Genomic DNA, 20746 nt, shown 5'->3' with positions numbered 1-20746 from the left:
GAGAGTTATGATTTGTTTATGTAATAGAGAGAAGAAGTTTTAGCTTTCTTTAACAGTGATTGTAATTGCAAATGCGTAATAAGGTCTTTGTATCTTTTATGCTTTAGGGAAGGGAGACTCGGAAGGTGATTGTATATCAAAACCTAGAGTTTGATCAATCCTCTTTCCACTAATCGTGATCTTTGTGTCACTTTAGTTTTCTCTAAAACATGCTTTTATTGTCTCTGTTCCTTGTATACATTTTGATTGCAAGACATATTCATAGCTTTGTTTCTACACTTTCTCAAGGAGATGGAAAATGTGTTTCTTGATTTCATCCTTTGTAACATGTCAGGGTGAATGGACTTTGTGTCATTTGCCGTTCATTTTCTTGTAGTTGTTTAGTTTTTCCGCATCTACTTTGTGTTTACAGGTAGATGTTTGAAATCCTTTCATGGTTTCTAGTTAAAAGCATCCACAATTAATTCATTGTATATCTCACACGGGGAGCTGTACGTGATAAAATTTAGAGGAAGGTTATCAATCCAATGATAACCTGTCCAACTGTTGGTGCTGATTAGTCCTCTCACTTGGGCATTCAGGGTTATAGTTGCACACATTTTCTTGAAGGACAATCTGTTCACTAACAATGTGAAACTAGCAGGCCTTACATCTTTCATACTTTGCCCATTGGGCCCATTTACTCAATAGTCCTTTGGGCCATAGACTACATCCTTACCCTTCTTCTTGCTTGGTTTCTCTTCCTTGACTTCCTACTCCTGCCTCTTCTTCTCTATCTCCCATGCATGTAGGTGATCCTTCAAGAACTCCCACGCAGCCATTGGTTCCTCTCATCTCTCTACTTTGTTGGAAGTGGCATTCCAGATCAAAAATGGTTGGAGTTTTTGTGTGTTGTCACCCACCAAATGCAAACTGCATTTGCTGGCTCAAATCCCCTTGCCTGGTTGTGCCACCACCACCATCAGAATGAGACCCCTACACCATTCTGGTTGAACACATGCTTTCGTCATCCAAACTGCCTCCTCCTTGATGCTGAGCTCAAACACCCATTCTAACAGGGTGGATGCAATATCATTGTTTACCTTGTATCTGTGTTCAGAGTTCATGAACACTTCATCAAATAGCACATCATTATTAATCTACCAAAATTCTAGGCTGTTAAGTTGGAAAACACTCCACATTCTCTTCTTTGAAACTTCCCCATAGAAACGTTGTTGTTGTCTTGCTGTGCATATAGTGAAATTAGCCTCCATCACTCCACCAAACGCTTGGCCAAACTCTGTGACTCAAACAAACTAGCACTATCAAATTATCAGATATGCCCATCTAAATCCCCCCTGTTTACAAATATTTCCTTCACATGCCTTATCATGTGCTTGCCCATCAACTCAATTAAACATAACCCACATATGAGGACCAAGGTACTTCAATGAGCTACCACGTCCACCTCGAATGATGTTTATTGCCTCCAATATTAATAAGTTGTAAGCTTTGAATTGACCTTTTCCATGAAATGATAATTGTGCACATGTCTCATTAACCATCTTGGTTGCCATCCAACGGGTATCTGTGGGAATTTGAATTTTAAACAAGAAACATGAAGAAGGGTGGTAGACCAAATGTTACTCTTAAAAATTAAGACCCTTCAAGTCTTCAAAAAACCCCCCACCTCTGAATATAAAATGGACCATTTGAAAGAGTGCCTGCAATTTGAATACCCCTTTGATATGGTATTAATAATGAACTGGTATAGCACTGACGATGAAGTAACAAAATATTTAACCAGAAAATTGTGAAATGCCTTACATCTTTCGTGCTTTGCCCATTGGGCCATCTACCCAATTGTCCTTTGGGCTGTAGACCACATCCTTACCCTTCTTCTTGCCTGGTTTCTCATCCTTGACTTCTAGCTTCCGCCTCTTCTTCTCCATCTCCCATGCATGCAGGTGGTCCTTCAATAACTCCCACCCAGCCATTGCTTCCTCTCATCTCTCCACTTTTTTGGTGGTGGCACTCCAGATCAGAAATAAATGGTTGGAGTTTTGGTGAGTTGTCACCCACCAAACACCAACTGCTTACGCTGGCTTAAAACTCCTTGCCTGGCTGTGCCAGCATTCCAGTTGAACACATGCTTTCATCATCCAAACTGCTTCCTCCTTGGTGCTGAGCTCAAGTACCCATGCTAACAGGGTGGATGCAATATTAATGTTTGCCTTGTATCTGTGTTCAGAGTTCATGAACTCTTCACCAAACAGCAGATCAATAATTTACCAAAATTCTAGGTTGTCAAGTGGGAAAACACTCCGCATTCTCTTCTTGGAAACTTCCTCCAACAAACATTGTTGTTGTCTTGCTGTGCACAGAGTGAAACTAGCTTCCAACCCTATACCAAACGCCCAACCAAACTCTGCGTGTCAAAAAAAAAGAGCAATATCAAATTATCAGATATGCCCATCTAAATCCCCCATGTATAAAGTGTTCATTCCAATGCCTTCTCACATGCTTGCCCATCAACTCAATTAAACATAACCCAACCATGTCCACCTTGAATATTGTTTTTTGGCTCCAATATTAATAAGTTGTCAGCTATGAATCAACCTTTTCCGAGAAATGATTACTCATCCTGTTTGCCGTCCAATGGATAGCTGTAGAAATTTGTATTTTAAACAAGAAATTTAAAGAAGTGTGGTAGACAAAAACTCACTCTAAAAAAATGAGACCCTTTAGGTGTTCAAAAAAGCCCCCACCTCTGAAAATAAATCAGCCATTTTGAAAGAGTGCCTGCTATTTGAATACTCCAAGCATGAATAATATCCTCTGATATAGCATTAACAATGACACCCTCAAGCATACTAAAGATTGTGTTCACATCTAATGATGATGCTGACTGCCACCATCGAGTTTTAAATCCAACTCCTCCCATCAATAGTGTGGAAGTCTTTGTACATCCCATCACTTGCCAAGTTAAGTGTTAGCCCCACCTTTGACAGAGTGTTCATCAGCCCATTCCCTCCCCATTTAACATGAGTTATTTTAAAATCATCAAAGGTGCCAATAATAGAATTGATCCATTTAATATATATATTCAAGTTATAAACTCCAACCTCCTCTTTGGCGATAATGTTGACAATGATCAATGGATCCACTTCAAGGTGAAGTCAGGAAACACTAATTATTTTAGCCATCAACACTGCATTGAGAGCAGCTTGAACTTCTGCCTCATTATTCATCCCATCACAAGGGTGTTTAGCTCCAACCACCAAAAGTTTCCTCTTTCAATCTCTAGCCACGAATCCAACACTGGATGGATTTAGATTACCCTTTGATGCTCCAAAATTCGCTTTTGTCCACACCTGATCCAGGGGTCCCCAAGCCTCCTTCAAAGCAAAATACTGACAATGATAAATGCCACCAAGATACACAAAATTACACCATTGGTCTCATATAACCATGCCAAAATAGTTTATAACAATGTTTGGCTTAGAGTTATTAAATACCAAAAATTCATCTTAAGCCAAAAATACAAGGAAACATAAAATATAATTTTTTTGGTTGATGCTGATTGCAAATTCATCTAGGATGCTCCTGCATCTCAAGTTATCTGCTCTTCAACTTATCTGTGTAGACATTTAGTATTTTAAGGTTTGCTTATGATGCCCCTCTAGAATTTTCTGTAACATAACTTTTGGTTATGAATATGCAATCTCCCGTTTGATGTCTTATAGTGACCTGAAACCTTGAACGGAATCACTGAGTATAATAAATTTTTTTAACCATTCCATATCTCTCTCTCTCATTGAAGCTTTTGTTCTTCTATATTTTGGTTTCTTTCTAAAGACATTTTTGCTTGTGTTGTGTACAGAGGTTATGGACTAAAGAAGAGCTAGCCAAATATAATGGCACGGATGAAGATTTACCAATTCTCTTGGGCATTTTAGGGTATTGTTTATGCTAGTTCTGTTTTATTCTATTAATTAATTTTTAATTTTCTATCATATATTTATTATTTTAGCTTTGTGTTTGATCCAGGATCTATTTCAATAGGTTTGTCGGTGCATCAGTATTTCCCTGTTTTATTGCAGGAGTGTTGTTGGCATTGAATATCTGTTCCTTGTGTTATGCATTTTGTATTTAAACTGTTTAAGGAGTATTGCTACTAATGTGAAAGTGGCTTTCTGAGTTTTGCATTATTAGTCACTTGACATTTGGGTATTCATGATGCAATTTCAGGAGCGTCTTTGACGTAAATAAAGGCAGAATTCATTATGGAGTAGGGGGCAGTTACAATCACTTTGCTGGAAGGTAAACTAATATTGCCATTGTCAATTAAAGTTTATTACGTTCCTCTGTTGGATGCTAGATTCAGATAGGATGTAGTCCATGAAATTCCTTTTGATCTCTTAGCTAGAAATGCACCTTTTAGTTTACTTGCAGCTATTACAGGCAAAATGTAGAGGTTATTATAACTCAAAACTTCTGTTTCTTCATTTAAAACTAAAACTTGTTTGCAGTTTTGTCTGTTATAAATTCAAAATGCCATTCACTGTTCAATGCAACTATAACATTTTCTCAAATAACATTGCACAGGCCTGCATATCTTATGCTGACAATTATTTGGAAAATTGGGTGCCAACCAATAACTTTAGACATTGAGCTTGTGTGATGTACCAAATGACACACCTCAATAGTATAAACCTTCAACCCCACTTAGTAGCACATTGCCACTGTACCAGTCAGCACTACCACTATACTAGTGGGCACACTGCCACCCAATATTGCCACTCAACACCCTTCAGTGATGGTTGCCATTCAATATTTCCTTACGGTGTATGATGTGTCTACTGGGCGATATGATCAATGAGACCTCAGCCATATGTTGATGAACAGAGAACAAAGCCTTGCATGTAGGGTATATATGGGTTTGATGACAAAGTATGTAGTGGTGATGAGATCAGGATACAATGGGTGTTATTGCGCCAGAGTATAACACAGATGAACACCAGAGCGACACAGAATACACCAATCTGAACCAAATATGTGAATGCCGGATCTATATACATTGTAAATTACACCAAATTGGTCTTTAAATGAAGACTTCACAGATTTGAGGCTTCACCAAAATTGCAAATAAAACTATATACAAAGTTACAAACCACCTTCAGCCTTCATCTTCTAAAAATACAAAGAAACTATAAACTCCACCATTCCTACCTACGGTGCCAATGAATACCTAAGTTGCCGATTCGGGTTTGGGGACGGGTTCGGGTTCGGGGTTCGGTTCGTGGGTTCGGGCAATTTTTTTTTTCCCCATTTGGGTTCGTGGGTGGGTTCGTTAGTATATATATATATATATATATATGCAAAAAAAATTATAAACTCATATAGTTGTAAAAGTAAAACTAAGTCATTCCATAGTATGAATATATCAATGTTACTTGATTATTGATCAATGCCAAATGTCAAAGATAAACATTAAATACTCACTCATTAATCTATGCTAATGTTGTAAATAAAATCATACATTGAATTACTAAAATGCAAAATGGAATTTCAAAACATAGACTACTTCATCAGATTGATAGATAATAAATTATGACTTAATAAAGTTTGAAACTGTGAAACATAGTGATAAATCATAAATGACTCGATGAGTCAATGACAAATGTTTAAACATAGTTTATCAAAGATGCAAATGCCCTTCAAGGGTCAAAATGGGTCATCAAAATATGAGGGATCAATGGCTTCATCCTCATCTATATCATTGACATTTTCCACATCATTGGAACCCAAACGGTTCCACTAGCCCCAGATGCAGCCACATCCTCCTCGTCCTCCTCAACATCTAGCAAGGCAATTCTAGATATATCTTGGACAGTCATATCCAAGTTAGAAGTCTCAGGTAGTACATCCCACAACTTCTCTGGTCCCTTCTTATATCCTGGATCCTTGCGTGATAAGAGGCGCTAGTTGTTGTGAATAAATACCAAGTCCTCTGCTTTCTTTGAACCCAACTGGTTACGCTTCACTAGTGGATAAAGGAGTATGTACTCCAATTCCGCTTAGCAGCAGAAGAGCTTGCAACCTAGAGAGACAACCAACAAATTTTAAAAAATTAGCTAAGTAATTTTACAATACAATAGGAATTTAAGAGTGCTAATTCGACAAGCTAAGTGGCCATAAGAAAAGGAAAAAAAACTTAAATACATACTTGTGACAACATCTTAATGGCAAGAGGTTGGAGGTACATGTAACTTTCCCCATGTAAGTACCACCATCCAATAGCATCCAATTTACTTTGGTCATTGATTGCATCAGGCTCTGCATTTTTGCTTGAGACAAAATCAACAAACTCTCTCCTAACATTTGATGCCACATCAGGATCACTAAAGAGTCTGTTAAGTGCCCTCTTATACCCAACAGCAACTTCAGGATCTCTATATGGTGCCACTCTACCAAGAATAGCAAGTATCTCACTGCTATAATATCTAGGAGAAAGTGCATATGCCAAGAGGTGTAAAGGTGTAGTCATCTTGTTCCAACGATGTAGAACAATTTTCTCCACCTTAGTGTATAAGGTATCAGGATCCTGCTCTCTCCTCTGAATGACCTGGGATGTCAAATGATGTACATGTAAGTTATCTTGATGTAGTGTTAATAACTTAATTAAAATCAAAAATCAAAATCTCTCAATAAACAAAGATAAAGTATTGTATAAAAATTTAAACTTACTGATTTCATTCTTTCTAGCATAGAGTCCATGGCATCATATATGTTCCCCAAACAAGGCTCATCCGTGTCGGCATACCGAAGCATAGACATGATGGGCTCGGTGAGTTCTAATGCATATTCCACCCTATTCCAAAAATTATCACTCAAGATCAAATCCTTTACAGTTTTGGCCTTTTCTGTATCAGCTTGCTTCCATCCACCCCATTTGTTGCTAATAACCATTTGACCCAATGCCTCTTTCACCCTCACAAGTCGTCTAAGGACGATTGTGTGTGAAGCAAACCTTGTTTCAGCAACCTATTACCATGTTAATTCAAATTGTAAGTTAATATGATAAGTTGATAACACAAAAATTTAAGAATATGTATTAAATTTTGTAAAGTATGACACAAAAATTAATATGATAAATGAAGCTAAATAAAGTTTAAAATTTACCTTCAATAATTCCAAGCGGGAGAAAGTTCTGAAAATTGCTTGTGACATATGGTGGTTTGTCACAAACATTTGGATCTGCTCACCCTCCTCATACACATTTTTCATCCATTCAATTTGGCTGCCCATTGTTTTCATCACCAAATTCAAGGTGTGGACAGTGCATGGTGTCCAAAAGATATGCTCATATTGTGCTTCTACCAAAGCACCTGCAGTCTTACAAACTTTAGCATTGTCCGTTATTACTTGGACAACATTGTCAACTCCCACGGACTCTATCGATTCAATGAGAAGTTGGGTAATAAAATTTGCATCCTTTACTTGCCCTTCACAATCAACCGCCTTCAAAAACATTGCCCCCTTGGGGCAAGCAACAATCACATTTATTAATGGATGTTTTTTGCAATCTTTCCATCTATCAGAGACAATGCTCACCCCCGTTTGGATCCAAGAATCTCTTATTGGTTCGAGGAGGTTTTCTACATTCTTTCTCTCCTTATGCAATATGGTGGTTCTCAACTTTTCATATCCAGGGGATTGGTAACCATGAGGTGCATCATTTATTGCTTTCACCATCTCTCTCCAATAAGGGGATCTCACTAGATTGAATGAAACACCATTTGTAATGAGGCAACGCCCAACCTTTATGTCAGCAATTTCTCTCTTGTCATATTCAAATGCCGTATCTAATGGGCCTCTCTTGCGGGATGCGGGTGTTTCTATTTCATCTTCATCCATAGATGGGGTAGGTAGGAAGGGATGTGGTTTACTAATTGTTTGAGAGGGTGGTGTTGGTGGTATTTGCTTTGACTTATTTTTTTTTGCCTTTGACACTAACCTATCAGCCTCTTCTTGTTCTTTTAACATGCCTACTATTTGAGGAGCCGACAACCCTTTTTTACCTCCTTCTGGGGGGCCCTCACACATAGAAATCCCTTGACCTGGTGGACCTATCAAATGATGTTTAACCCGGAAATAGGAGCTTCTATATTGGTTTTGGCAAAAATTGCATTTCCATATATACCCTCCCCCACCAGCACATTGCTCAATTCTTGTTGTATACTTCCACAAAGGAGAGCCTTTATCAATTTTAAATCTTTGGGATCCCACCCCATCCACTGTACCCTGACTACTCATTCTTGGATTCTTGCAATCTATAAAAACAAATTTAAAAAAAATTTCAAAACTTATACAAAACTTGATAAAAATTTAGAACAATAAATATAAAAAATTTAAAAAACTAAAAACAAACTATGAAAGAAGCAAAAGGAAGGATCAAATGCATACCTGGAACACTCAACACTGATTATTTGAAGGATTTGAGACTCCACAAACAATCTCTACAACCTTCTCTTCAAACTTGCAAAATGGCCACATCAAAATGAGAGAGCAAAATGACAAAGCAAATGAGAGATTAGATGAATGAAATGCATCTAATAGGCCTTACTTTAGGGTTTGGAAAAAAAAATAATGAAAAAAACATAATTTTATTGCTTTTTTGGGCCACTTTTTGGTCCCACCTGCCGCGGGTCCGCCCGGATTCACCCGGGTCCGCGACCGGTCCGGGCAGGGTCCGCATTTTGGCCTGCAAGCACAGACCCGGGAGGACCCGCAGGCCAAAATGCGGACCTTGCCCGGACCGGTCGCGGACCCGAGCTCGGATCCGGACCCAAATGAATCCGGACCCGGACCCGAGCTCCAGGGTGCGAATCCGGTAACTTAGATGAATACCTTATAAAGGCCTCCAAGAAGTTTCTCGAAACTTACAAATGGGCTACAAATTTATTTTATTATTTTATTAATTGGGCCACCTTTATTAATAAATTAAAGGTCTTTAATAATGTTATATAAATTTTTGGGCCACCTTTATTAATAAATTAAAGGTTTTTAATAATGTTATTTAAATTTTTGGACCACTTAATTAATTAACCTAATTATGATACTCTATGAAAATTGGGGACATTACAAATCCTCGCCATCCAAAGATTGCTTTCCCTTAAGCAATTTGTCATCAAATAGTTTGCCAACTACAAAGCTCCAAGATCCCAAACCAAGTGCAGGTGTCGAAAGCTATAACACCAAAAATCCCCATGCTGCGTCATATGACCATGAACACCACGTCCTTAAAGCACCTGTACGTTCCATCAAGCTTCCACTGCTGCACTTTGATATAAATGTTGCCATGCTTGGAGCCGTCAGGATCCTAGTGAAGCCAATCATCAAACACAACGATGCCCAAATTCCAAGTTGTTATGTCATGATGCCAATCAATCACTTTTCAAAAATGATGGTCTGGAATCTCAAAACTCATCTGCAAGTTGTTCTTCACATCTAGATGCTGTGTCACAGGGTTCGACGAATTCCAGCCATGAGGTTCGGAATTTGGCGAACTTCAAAATACTGTAAATAATTCATTCATATTCGCTTGTTGTTCGCCTGTATAAAGGACCTAATTTTTTCTATAATTAAAATTTCAAACAAAATGAATTTTCGAGGGTTTTTCACATGTTTCATTCTTCATTTCAGACGATCGAATGCCCTCATTCCAAATCGGAAGCCCTTCTTCACTAATCCAAACCGTAATTAAAACTTCAAATAATCTTTGAAAACGAAAATCTTTTGCTCTTCAGGAAAGAATAGCGCGGGCATTATGAAGCATACTGTAGATGTAAATCTCATGTTTCCTCCTATCATTCATGACGGCAAACAAAAGTTAATCATTTCTAGCCTGCGCGCGAATGAAAAATTGATTAACAATGACCCATAAATTTTAATATATGTAATTAATTAGGTTTCGTGTTACATATAAGTTTTGTCGTGTATATATATGTATAGATAATGAATTTAATTTACTTAGTAATTTTGTTTATAGGTATGTGTGTATTATATGTTTGTTATTTTATATTAATTTATAAATTTTGTGTATAAATTGAATTTAATTTTTATAGTAAATTTGTTTATTAGTGTATATGTATGCATACATATGCTATATATTTGAAATATTTAATTAATTCATAAATATGTATATATTTATATTTTTATGTTTGAATTGAAAAGTTCTTTGCATGAAATTCACTATATATTTGAAATATAAAATTAATTTATAAATATGTATATATTTATATTTTTGTGTTTGAATTGAAAAGTTCTTTGCATGAAATTCATTAACTCATAAAATATTTACTACAATGCATATATATTCACCAATACCATGAACAAGAAGTCACAAACTCCCCCCTAACTAGGAATCAAGATCATATTTTTAAATTTTTTTAAAATTATATAAGGCGATTTTGATGTCGAATTTTTTTCCAAATTTTTTACTTTGTCGAACTTCATGCGAACTTCATTCTTGTCGAACTCGAACTCGAACTCGAACCTTGTGACTTAGTCTAGATGCCACTCTTTTTGAAAAACAATAATCAAGTCTGCCACATATTCTACAAAAGGAAGAACTCCATACTCAAACTGTAGACCTTGTCCATGAAAAGGGTCACTAGTAGTGTCCACATCTCCGTGCAATCGTTTGATCAATGTTGGCTTGGCAGGCTCCATGCAAGTGCCCTCTTCAACCTTCTTGTTGGCATGTAGGCTTAGGTTTTCTCCACTTGTAGGTGTAGTAGCAGATTCTTGCATATCCTCATGTGACTCTTCATATTGCTCTTCACTCTTATTGCTGTCACCAACATCCTTAGCCTCGTGCAATTGATGTTGAAGTATAGCATCAGTCGAAGTAATATACTCATTACATTGAGTATTTGTATTCATGATTTATGTGAACATTGTTTTATGTCTTATATTATTAGTAAGAATATATATATATAATTATATGGTTAATATATTAATATTACATATATGCTTAAAGGTGAGTTATACATATAGTTAACTAAAGATGATTAACTATAGGAACATTTCTCTTGAAGAGACATGTCTCCTCTTCTCATATTTATATGAGATCCAAATCTGCATTTGGAAATCATCAATCACATTGGCAATGTTGCTATATTTGCAGAAATGATCCTAGAAAAACAACATGGTATCAGAGCCAACTGCAAATGTAACAAAGAAAAATACAGAATTTTTCTCAACTGATGGATAAAGGCATCACATAGCAGACATAGCAATCAGCTACCTTAATTGTTTGACAAAGGTCATGAGAAGGGAATGACTATTTTCGAATTATGGTTAAAACAATGTCTTTGATCAATCACCGGTCATGAAGTTCAAAAGATAGTTATCGAATAGAAGAAATTTAGAGAATAGCATATTATCTATGTTCAATATATATATCTACATTGGTATCAGCTTTGCATAAACAAGAGAAGGATATGCAACGCTGGAATAACATAATTCAGATATGGCGAGAATAGAAGAATAGTAATTTGTTGATTCAATATAGTAACGTGGAAGACACCTGAAGAAGCAGAGGTAAACAACAGCAAGAGCATCATTTCTATGAGACTCAAACTATGTCGATAGAATCAATTGAGTTATTGTGTATTAAATGGGACTTTGGTTTGAGAGTTAGTCTGTAGCGTCTTCCTGTCCCACCTCATGTAAGGCAATATGTTTGGCATGAAGGTAAGAGAACAATCACAATAGATTGGTTGGCACGTTCATCCAAGATTAGAAATGCGAACCTACGCAGCGAGATCCTTACTAAGTAGTGTGCATAAAAATCTTAAATACGCTCAGCAAAATGAGGTCAATGATGCTCATTGGTCAGACTTGTTCAACACACAAAATAAAATGGAAGGAATTCAAAGGGTTGACGCCACAATTTAATTATGCATCCTTCTATGATCGACAAGAATTGTTTGAGGGCCCTGATTCTAGTCATGGCTGGGTCACTCATTTTTAAATATTAAAACGAGAAACCTAAATGCTATAGAAAGAACACTTATAAAAATAAAATAAAAAGACATGGCCTTAGGGGTCCCACCGCATATCGAGAAAAATTCATGGCGTGAGAGGTCAAACCGGGTATAGCACAGGAAGGGGGAGATGAAATATATGAAAGATGAAATATATTAAAAAGGAAACCATCAAACATTTATGTGGACTTGATATTGGATCACGATACAGCAGTGAAGCAATTAGAAGGGAGAGAGGTAATATTAGCAAGGGCCAGTAACTAATAGTTCAAACTTATTTTCATGGAATGAAAGGTAATCAAAATTACAACTAAAATATCGTGGGATCCATAAGATAAAAGGAAAGGTACATAAGTGCTTGCCACTTGTTGACGAGAGATCTCAAGGTGATACTAAGGTGGTACTTGCAAGATTGTATTGAGGTAAGTTATGTGATGTAGTAATTCTTTCACATTATAATGAGATATTATCTAAATCATATCAATGTATGGAAGATTATGATTATATATATATATATATATATAAAATTTCTAAGAAATATTTTGAGTGATATAGAACAAGGTGAATATATATTAAAGTTTCTTCTATATTGTTAAATCAATGAATATATATATATATATATATATATATATGGTGATTATACATGAAGTCAAATATATTTTCTAAATAATTTGTAAAGAATATAAGTGAAATTGGTCACCATAGATTATTATATGTGCCATTAATAAGAAAACAATATGTTGAAAATATAAATTTGAGTTAAATCTAAATTATATTGAAATGATCTTATTGTGAGAATTTATTATCCTTTAGTATTTTATTTATCTAATCTTTGTAATATTGCACTTACTTATTTTTCTATATGAGCATTTGCCTTAATCTTTTCCTTCGAGAATGTTCTTGTAGGAAGAGGAGGATTAATATCAGATTTAGAGAGAGTCTAACACTTTGTTAAAGGGAAATTTATTTTAGAAGCTTAGAAGGTTTATGTTTAGAAGGATTCTGACACATCCGTCAGAGGGAGCAGATAGATGATATGGTTTCATCAGCCGTCAATGATATCGATCATATTGATTTAGAGGGAGTAAACCAATGTTGTGATGGAATTTTCAGTGATCGATAAATTGTAACAGTGAAGAGGACTATAATTCATGCAACTATGTGAATGGGCCTACCCCTCGTGTACATCATAAGAAAGTTGTGACTTTAAATTAAACTATCTACGAGTCTCTCTTTGATAAATGAAACTTGATGTATGAGTTGTAGAGTCATTCAAGTGGCACAATCATTCTCAATCAAGATATTGGCGTATTGTGGACAAGCTTGTGTTAGCTTCTACTATTAAGCTTAATGAGTGTTTTGAGCTTCAATGGACGAAAAGAGCAAATTGGAACTTAGAAAGAAGTCGTCAAATTTGATGTGATGTAAAAGTGTTCAATGCTATAAGAGTGGGAATTTTACATTGTGGGGGGGAATAATAGGCAATGTTTCATTCCCACTTGAACCATCCTTAGAAAATGAAATATTCCATGACCCTCATGGGCAGATAAGTACTTGTATCGTTTACATTTATCTATTCATTTATTTGTAATTCTATACATACTATAAGGGTTATTTGCTTTGATCTTTTCCTTTATGTTTGAGGATATTCTTATAGGAAAAGAAGGTTGGTACTTTACAGATGCTACCAAATATAGTGCAACCTAAATTGAATAATAGTAGTTCCAAAGACCCTGATGAGTAAGATGGATAAAGTGAGGCTCTTGAAGAAAACATCTTTGATGATTAAGATTATGAGATTCCTCTACATTAAGAGGGAGTATGACACTTCTTCGAAGGCAATGTAGGAGCTTAGAAGATTGATACTCAGAGGGAGTCTAGAAATACATGTGGATGACTGCATGATGTTTATGGGCCTACTCCTATGTATATCATGAGGGATTGATTAGTTCGACAGGCATCCTTGGGTAAAGAGAGTTTTTGAGGAAGTAACTAGAGGACCTGACTTCCCAAGATTGATGTTCAGAGAAAGAAATTTTGAGATACAATCCTTTGTGGATGATATCTTCTCTTTCAGGAGAAGTTCTAAGAGAAATTCTTTATAATGCACTCTCCTCTATGAGAGAGAAGTATGAGGTGAAAACCCTTTGTACCACCCTCTGATTGGGTTCATGGTGGCTACTATTTCACATATGATATGTAATGAAAGCTGAAGATCTTTCATTGACATATATAAACAGAAGGTGACTATTATAAGATGACAATCTTATAAATGGTAGACCTGTTATCATGGTTCTTTGGGCTGGATTTTGCCAGACACCATGATAATGAACATATAGAAGCTAATCTTTGTAAGATGACAATCTTGCAAATGATAGGCCTGTTATTATGACAATTTTTGTTCTGGATATGCTGGAAGTCATTGATAACGAAAGCATTATGATTACTCCAGATATTGTTTCAGACTTATATGCTTATATGTTATGATAGTGTTCATAACATTGTGATTGTAGTTATTTGACAAGTCACTATTTCAGAGTGTTAAAGTCAGATAATATGTTGTGTATAGATATCCTTGATATTGATATCTCATAAAATGTTTTTGTCACTTCTCCCTTGCTAAGAGGGAGCGTTGAAGTATAGCATCAGTAGAAGTGATATACTCATTACATTGAGTATTTGTATTAATGATTTATATGAACATTGTTTTATGTGTTATATTATTGATAAGAATTATATATATATATATATATATATATATATATATATATATATATATATATATATATATATATATATATATATATATATATATATATAATATGTATATATTATATGTATTATACATTATATAATAATATATTACATATATGGTTAATATATTAATATTACATATATGCTTAAAGGTGAGTTATACATATAGTTAACTAAAGATGATTAACTATAGGAACATGTCTCTTGAAGAGACATGTCTCCTCTTCTCATATTTATATGAGATCCAAATCTGCATTTGGAAATCATCAATCACATTGGCAATGTTACTACATTTGCAGAAACGATCCTAGAAAAATAACAATTGAGACTTTTTTTTTTTCACATTGCTTGAATAAATTTTCTGACCAATGTACATGCCACAATAGAAGGGATGCATTCTTGATCAAGAATAGCCCATAGCATATTTATGATAGGTGGGGATATTATATCCATCCCCTCAATACATGAAAGCATAATATTCTCCATGGCAAAGAAAATCTTATTATCGTGGCTCTCTTTTATCATGACCAAAAAGCGATGAAACATATTGTGGACCAAATCTTGCTATCCTAGCTCTAAGAGGAGGTTACATACTTAGACATGTTGTAGCTGCTAGCTTGATCTCCGTGTCATGGCGTCTCAACAAACTGGGTTGTCTTAAGGTGACCTCAATCGGTGCAAGGTCCTCTGTATGAATCTTGAAGGTGATTGGTTCACCTTACTCAAACATTCTTCCAATATATCTAATGCAATATCAACACTATTGCTAAGATATTTGCCAATCTTTTGTATTGCACGCAACATTTGACCACCATTTTCCATCACTCGATACCATGATTCCCCTAACAAGTTGTTAGGATCACTAGTTTTGGTATCACTATGATGTATTGAATGACACACCTCAATGGCACGGATCTTCCACCCTACTTAGTAACACATTGCCACCACACTAGTCAACATTGCTACCTACTAGTCAACATACTGCCACCTGACACTAACACCCTTCAATGATGGTTAGCCTCCAATATTTCCATATGGTGTATGATGTGTCTACTAGGCTATTTAGTTAATGAGACCTCAGTCGTATGTTGATGCTTCAACCTTGAACAAAGAACAAAACCTTGTGCGTAGGGTATGTATGGGTTTGACAACGAAGTATGTAGTCGGGAAGATATCTTGGTACAATGAGTATTATTACACTAGATTATAGTACAGATGAACACTACAAATGTAATGTCCCTGTTTTTGCTCGACTTGGATAGAATCCCCCAGAGTAATTTTATTAAGACATTTATTTAAATTATTAACTATTAATTAAGTTTGATTAAAAAAAATTAAATGTGGAACTTTATAAAAAGGAAGTGGAGGCTTAAATGATTAATGACTATAAAGTAAGTTTAACTTGATTAATGTTATATTGGAGGACTTTCTTATTTAGCAGCTTATTATTTCCTGTGACTCCTTTATTAAGGCTTTTGGGCATCATTATTTCCATAGGAGAATTTACAATTAAAAGATTATAATCTTTTGAACTTTATTGAGAGGGGAAAATTATTAATTTTTCAATGTCAAAAGCCAACAGCAAAAGACAATGTTATATCATCAAATATTTAAACTTTATAATCTTTGTCGTGTATGCATGGGAGGTGTATCATTGAAGCTAAGGGGAAGAGTGGTGTTGAAGCCTCTGGTTCGTTTTAGCAACCTGTAAGCATTGAAGCAAGGAATGTATGTGAATCGGATATCATTATGCATACTTGTGAATTTGGTACCAAGGGTTTGAATTCGTTGTTAGTATGAGAATGGTGAATTCTCAAAACTACATCACACTTTGAAGTTTGAACTGGTGTTGCCAGTGAATTATGCTTGCTTTAACCTCATATCAGAGGTTAGGACTGTACTTAGAAGGTTCAACTTGTGAAGAGGATTCAGTAATTTCAAATGCAGCTAAAGATACTGTTTAAGGTTGGCATTTTGTTTCTTAACGCAGTCTAAGGCCAGAGGCTGCAATCAATATTTATTTGGCTACTGTAGATCTCAGTGAAGGTCTGCAATCAATTCTGGAGATGCTGTGGTCATACTCTAGCTGCTGTGGTTATATATACTGGGTCAACAATTCAATTTATTGGTTGCGATATGTGTTTGGAGAGCTTGCATTGAATGGGAAAAGGCTCACTATGAAGTCAGGCGTAGATGTCCTGAAATCTAGTATCCATGTTAAGGTTAAATGCTCACTTATCCTCTGTGTTTCAACTTTTTCATACACATTCCGGCTTTAAGTGCTCATATCCAATACCTCCAGGCCTCAGTGATAATTGCTTGATAGATGAAAGGTGGTGTTGTCGCTAAACGGTTGCCAGGTTCTCATTAATTTCAAATCAATGAATTATAGATATATCTAGTTTTAAATTTTTGCATATAGATTGAAAAGCGAATGGAGTTGGTGTGAGTATTGGTATGACTTTATAGATAGCTCTTAGTGGAATGAGGAAATAAAGTCTTTTCATTAATTGTATGATGAATAGTTTAACTTACAAGCATTGCATATATTTTCAGAGAATACAAAAAACATATATTCAGGAAAAAGTTAAAACCAATAAAAAATGCAAAGAATCTCTCAAAATTCTCAAGCATATACAATTCAGCATTAATTTTGAATTTATGGCCAGCTGGGTTCATTACAACAAAGACACAAAATACACGAAGATGAACCAAATATGTGAATGTTGGATCTCTATATATATTGCAGATTACACCAAATTGGTCTTCAAATGAAGACTTTACAGATTAAGGCTCAATGTGAAATATCAGAATGATATCTCCAACGACAGACTAGGATGCTTGCTAACTACTGAAACTGCGAATATAGAATAGGGAAGATCTTCCACCTCCGAAACTGCATACAAACCACCTTTAGCCTTCGACTTCGAGAAATACAAAGAAAACATAAACTCTGTGATGCCTACCTACAGTGCCAGCCAATGCCATATAAAGGCCTCCATGAAATTCTTCGAAAGTTACAAATAGGCTGACAAACATTAGTTTTATTATTTTATTAAGTGGGCCCCCTTTATTAATTAATTAAAGGCCCTTAATAATAATATTTAAATTCTTGGACCTCTTAATTAATTAACCTAATTAAGACACTTTATGGAGATTGGGGACATTATATGTTGGTATGGTTCCTGTTTCCCCTCAATAAATATTTGTTGCAAAATTTCAAACTTACTGTCATCACAAAGGGCAATATCCATGTAGCTATACATAACAAGCTGCAGATTTAAGAGAAGAGAATTATGGGAAACTGCAGTTTTGCTTACATAGACATCTGACTTCATCCTGGCTATAGTTTTTGGCATTTGTATGTCTATGATCTGTGCCATTCATGTTGTATGACGGGTTGCCCAGAAGATTGTTGCATGAGTTCATTATGGATGCTTTAGTCTCTTCTTTATTGCAAAACTTTAAAATTATTGCCTTCATGAAGCACAATAACCATCTTGCTCTACTGGCATAAGTATGTTGATTCCCAGAGTTGAGCAATTAACATAAACTGTGGTTTTTCTCATGTCAGTTTGTTGCTTTGCCTTCATTCCAGTTTTTGCATGTCCATTGTAGATGCCATTCATGTTGCATGGTGGGTTGTTCAGAAGACTGTTGTATGGGTTCAGTAAGGATGGTTTTTTTCTCTTTTTTGTCATCAAGATTAGTTTGAAGTTGGCAGTGGGTTTCAATTAAACATTACCATTTCCCATCTCACAAACTTCCTCTAGCTACTCCCTCTTTTCGAAAAACCATAACGACTAATCTACATTCGTTATATATTATGCAATCCCCAAAAAGAATGTGACATATGTTGCAAAAAGTGCTTTAATAGTTTTGTTGTATGTTAAATGTAGCTCAATGATAATTCATCCATTCAATTAGAAGTTCTGGTAGGAATACTTTAGCATATATTTACTTGTATTGGTAGAATACAAATATCCATTTGAAATGGGGACAAATACTAGACAAGGCATCCACTAATAAATGACAAATAATATACTTACTCTAGTGTAATTAAATATTTCAGATTTCAACAATGACCGAAAGAATTACTTGTGCTTATCCTTTAATGTTAAGAATAAATTTGCACTTTTCTGTGCAGTGTGATTTTTCATTTTGCAAGTCTGCACCTAGAGGTGACTCTCTCTAAAAACTATTTAATGATAGTTATGCATGTGGAATGTAATGTTAAAATTAGAAAGATGGAAATATAAAATTCTCCTGCAATTATTTATTTTTAAATGATCAATTTTCCAATTCCCTTGTAATGTCCTCTTTTGGAATATTTCTGAATTTTGCCCTTAAACCACAATTCCAATTAAAAAATAAAAAATATAATACATTTAAGAGTATATATTTACCAATTGAAATGCCCTTTGTAAGATAATTTCTAGTCTAGGTACTGCACACAATATTTGTCATTGAAATTTGACATTAAATCATAAGCCATGGTAACATTTGTTTTAACTAAGCACTAGTATGCATCATAATAGACACCTTATTCACATTAAAAATCTAATTAAGGCAATAGACATTTCAATGCGGATTCTAATGACAATCTCATTAGGAATTCATTGAAATATTTGCAAACCACAGTCATAAATGTTGGTTGCCTTTGTACTGCAAGAACATGGAATGTCAGTCACCCTTCCATCGGTCAGTTCACCTTGGAGGTTGGCTGTCCTTGATCAATCTGAAGAGCATGGAAGGCCAGTCTTCCATTCCTCCTCCTAGACCACAAGCATGGTCTCTTGTACTGTGTAAGCATGGAAGGTGGCTTGTCCTTCCTTCCGTTAGTTCACCTTGTAGGCTGGTCATCCTCCTCGAGCCCAAGAGCATGGAGACTTGGTCTTCCATTCCATCTTGGGGCATACTTGATAAGAGCATTGAGGCCGGTCTTCCTTCACCTCTTATGAACTCATATGGCTCACCATCCTAACTATTTGCAATCAGTTTCTCTAAATTCAAATAGATTATTAAACGAATCCCCTATCATATATAATAAATAGAAGCATTTAGAATATTCACAAGATTATGATTTTCTGCAAAATAATTATTATATGAACACATACATATATGTCTATATTTAACTTCTTTTTTCACAAATTTTTTCTTTAATCAAGCTGTTGCTATTGAATGTTTACTTCTCTTGATTCAGACCTGATTTCTTATTTTCTGATCTGCCTTTTCTTGATCACCCCACCTTCCTTAATGAGGCTTCCTTACTTTTATACCTTCCATGGTGGGGAAGGTCACATCTTTTAGTTTTTAAAAGGTACATTTGTTTGCAATTGCTGCCTTTTTCTTTTCAGTTGTTGCTCTTTGTTGCGCCTCTTTATGATTGATGCTTTTTTGGCAGAATAATTAATTGATAAATATCTTAAAATAACTTTCTATGAAGATCTTTTTCAGAACTTTTAGCGCACTCCTTTATTTTATCTTGAGTTACAATTTTAATCCAAAGTTTATTTTGCCTTTAGTTTGAAGGGAGTTATCTCAACAAAATAACCAAGAATTAGAAATTTTGCAAGATATGTAACTAAGATGAGCTTTCTCTCATCTTCTGAGAGGCAAAATAATAATTACAAAAAGGTTATTTGGTTGGCCTTATGTTACCACTATTTCACAGTTACTCTCCAGTGAAAGAAATGGTGATCTTTCCACATTTTAAGACAAGGATTAGAATCATGTCAATACAGTTACTCTCCAGTGAAAGAAATGGTGATCTTTCCACATTTTAAGACAAGGATTAGAATCATGTCAATATGCCTATGGCCTTAAATGCAATGTTATCTTTTGAAATGAATCTATGTCTTTTCGGTCTATTGTCACCAGATCAATTAGTGAGTCTCTCTCTCATATGTATGACATTAGATTGTGCCCTTGAAAATGAAGAAAATTATTTTGTGAAC

General features: G+C 35.3%; 2 protein-coding genes across 3 annotated transcripts in view; one reads left to right on the top strand and one right to left on the bottom strand.

Moving 5' to 3' along the window:
• The window catches only part of LOC149568666 (membrane-associated progesterone-binding protein 4-like), a 106283-nt gene that overhangs the window by 5830 nt on the left and 79707 nt on the right, over positions 1-20746 (top strand). For both annotated transcript variants that reach the window (XM_089821546.1, XM_089821545.1), the window contains exons 2-3: positions 3863-3939; positions 4231-4302. In XM_089821546.1, the coding sequence (XP_089677672.1) occupies positions 3863-3939; positions 4231-4302 (149 nt within the window). The remainder of the gene's footprint in view (positions 1-3862; positions 3940-4230; positions 4303-20746) is intronic.
• On the bottom strand, positions 6292-7321 carry LOC149568669 (uncharacterized). The gene is made up of 2 exons (XM_089817594.1): positions 7165-7321; positions 6292-7026 (listed from the first exon to the last, which is right to left on the bottom strand). Exons 1-2 carry the CDS (start codon positions 7297-7299, stop codon positions 6670-6672), a joined length of 492 nt encoding a protein of 163 aa, XP_089673720.1. The 5' UTR covers positions 7300-7321; the 3' UTR covers positions 6292-6669.

Source organism: Cupressus sempervirens, chromosome 3 (genome assembly GCF_028749045.1).
Source record: "Cupressus sempervirens isolate cs-2001-9-10 chromosome 3, ASM2874904v1, whole genome shotgun sequence".
In the NCBI taxonomy this organism is placed as follows: Eukaryota; Viridiplantae; Streptophyta; class Pinopsida; order Cupressales; family Cupressaceae; genus Cupressus; species Cupressus sempervirens.
Note: the sequence above shows the minus strand (reverse complement) of the source record. Positions and strands in the feature narration are given on the sequence as shown.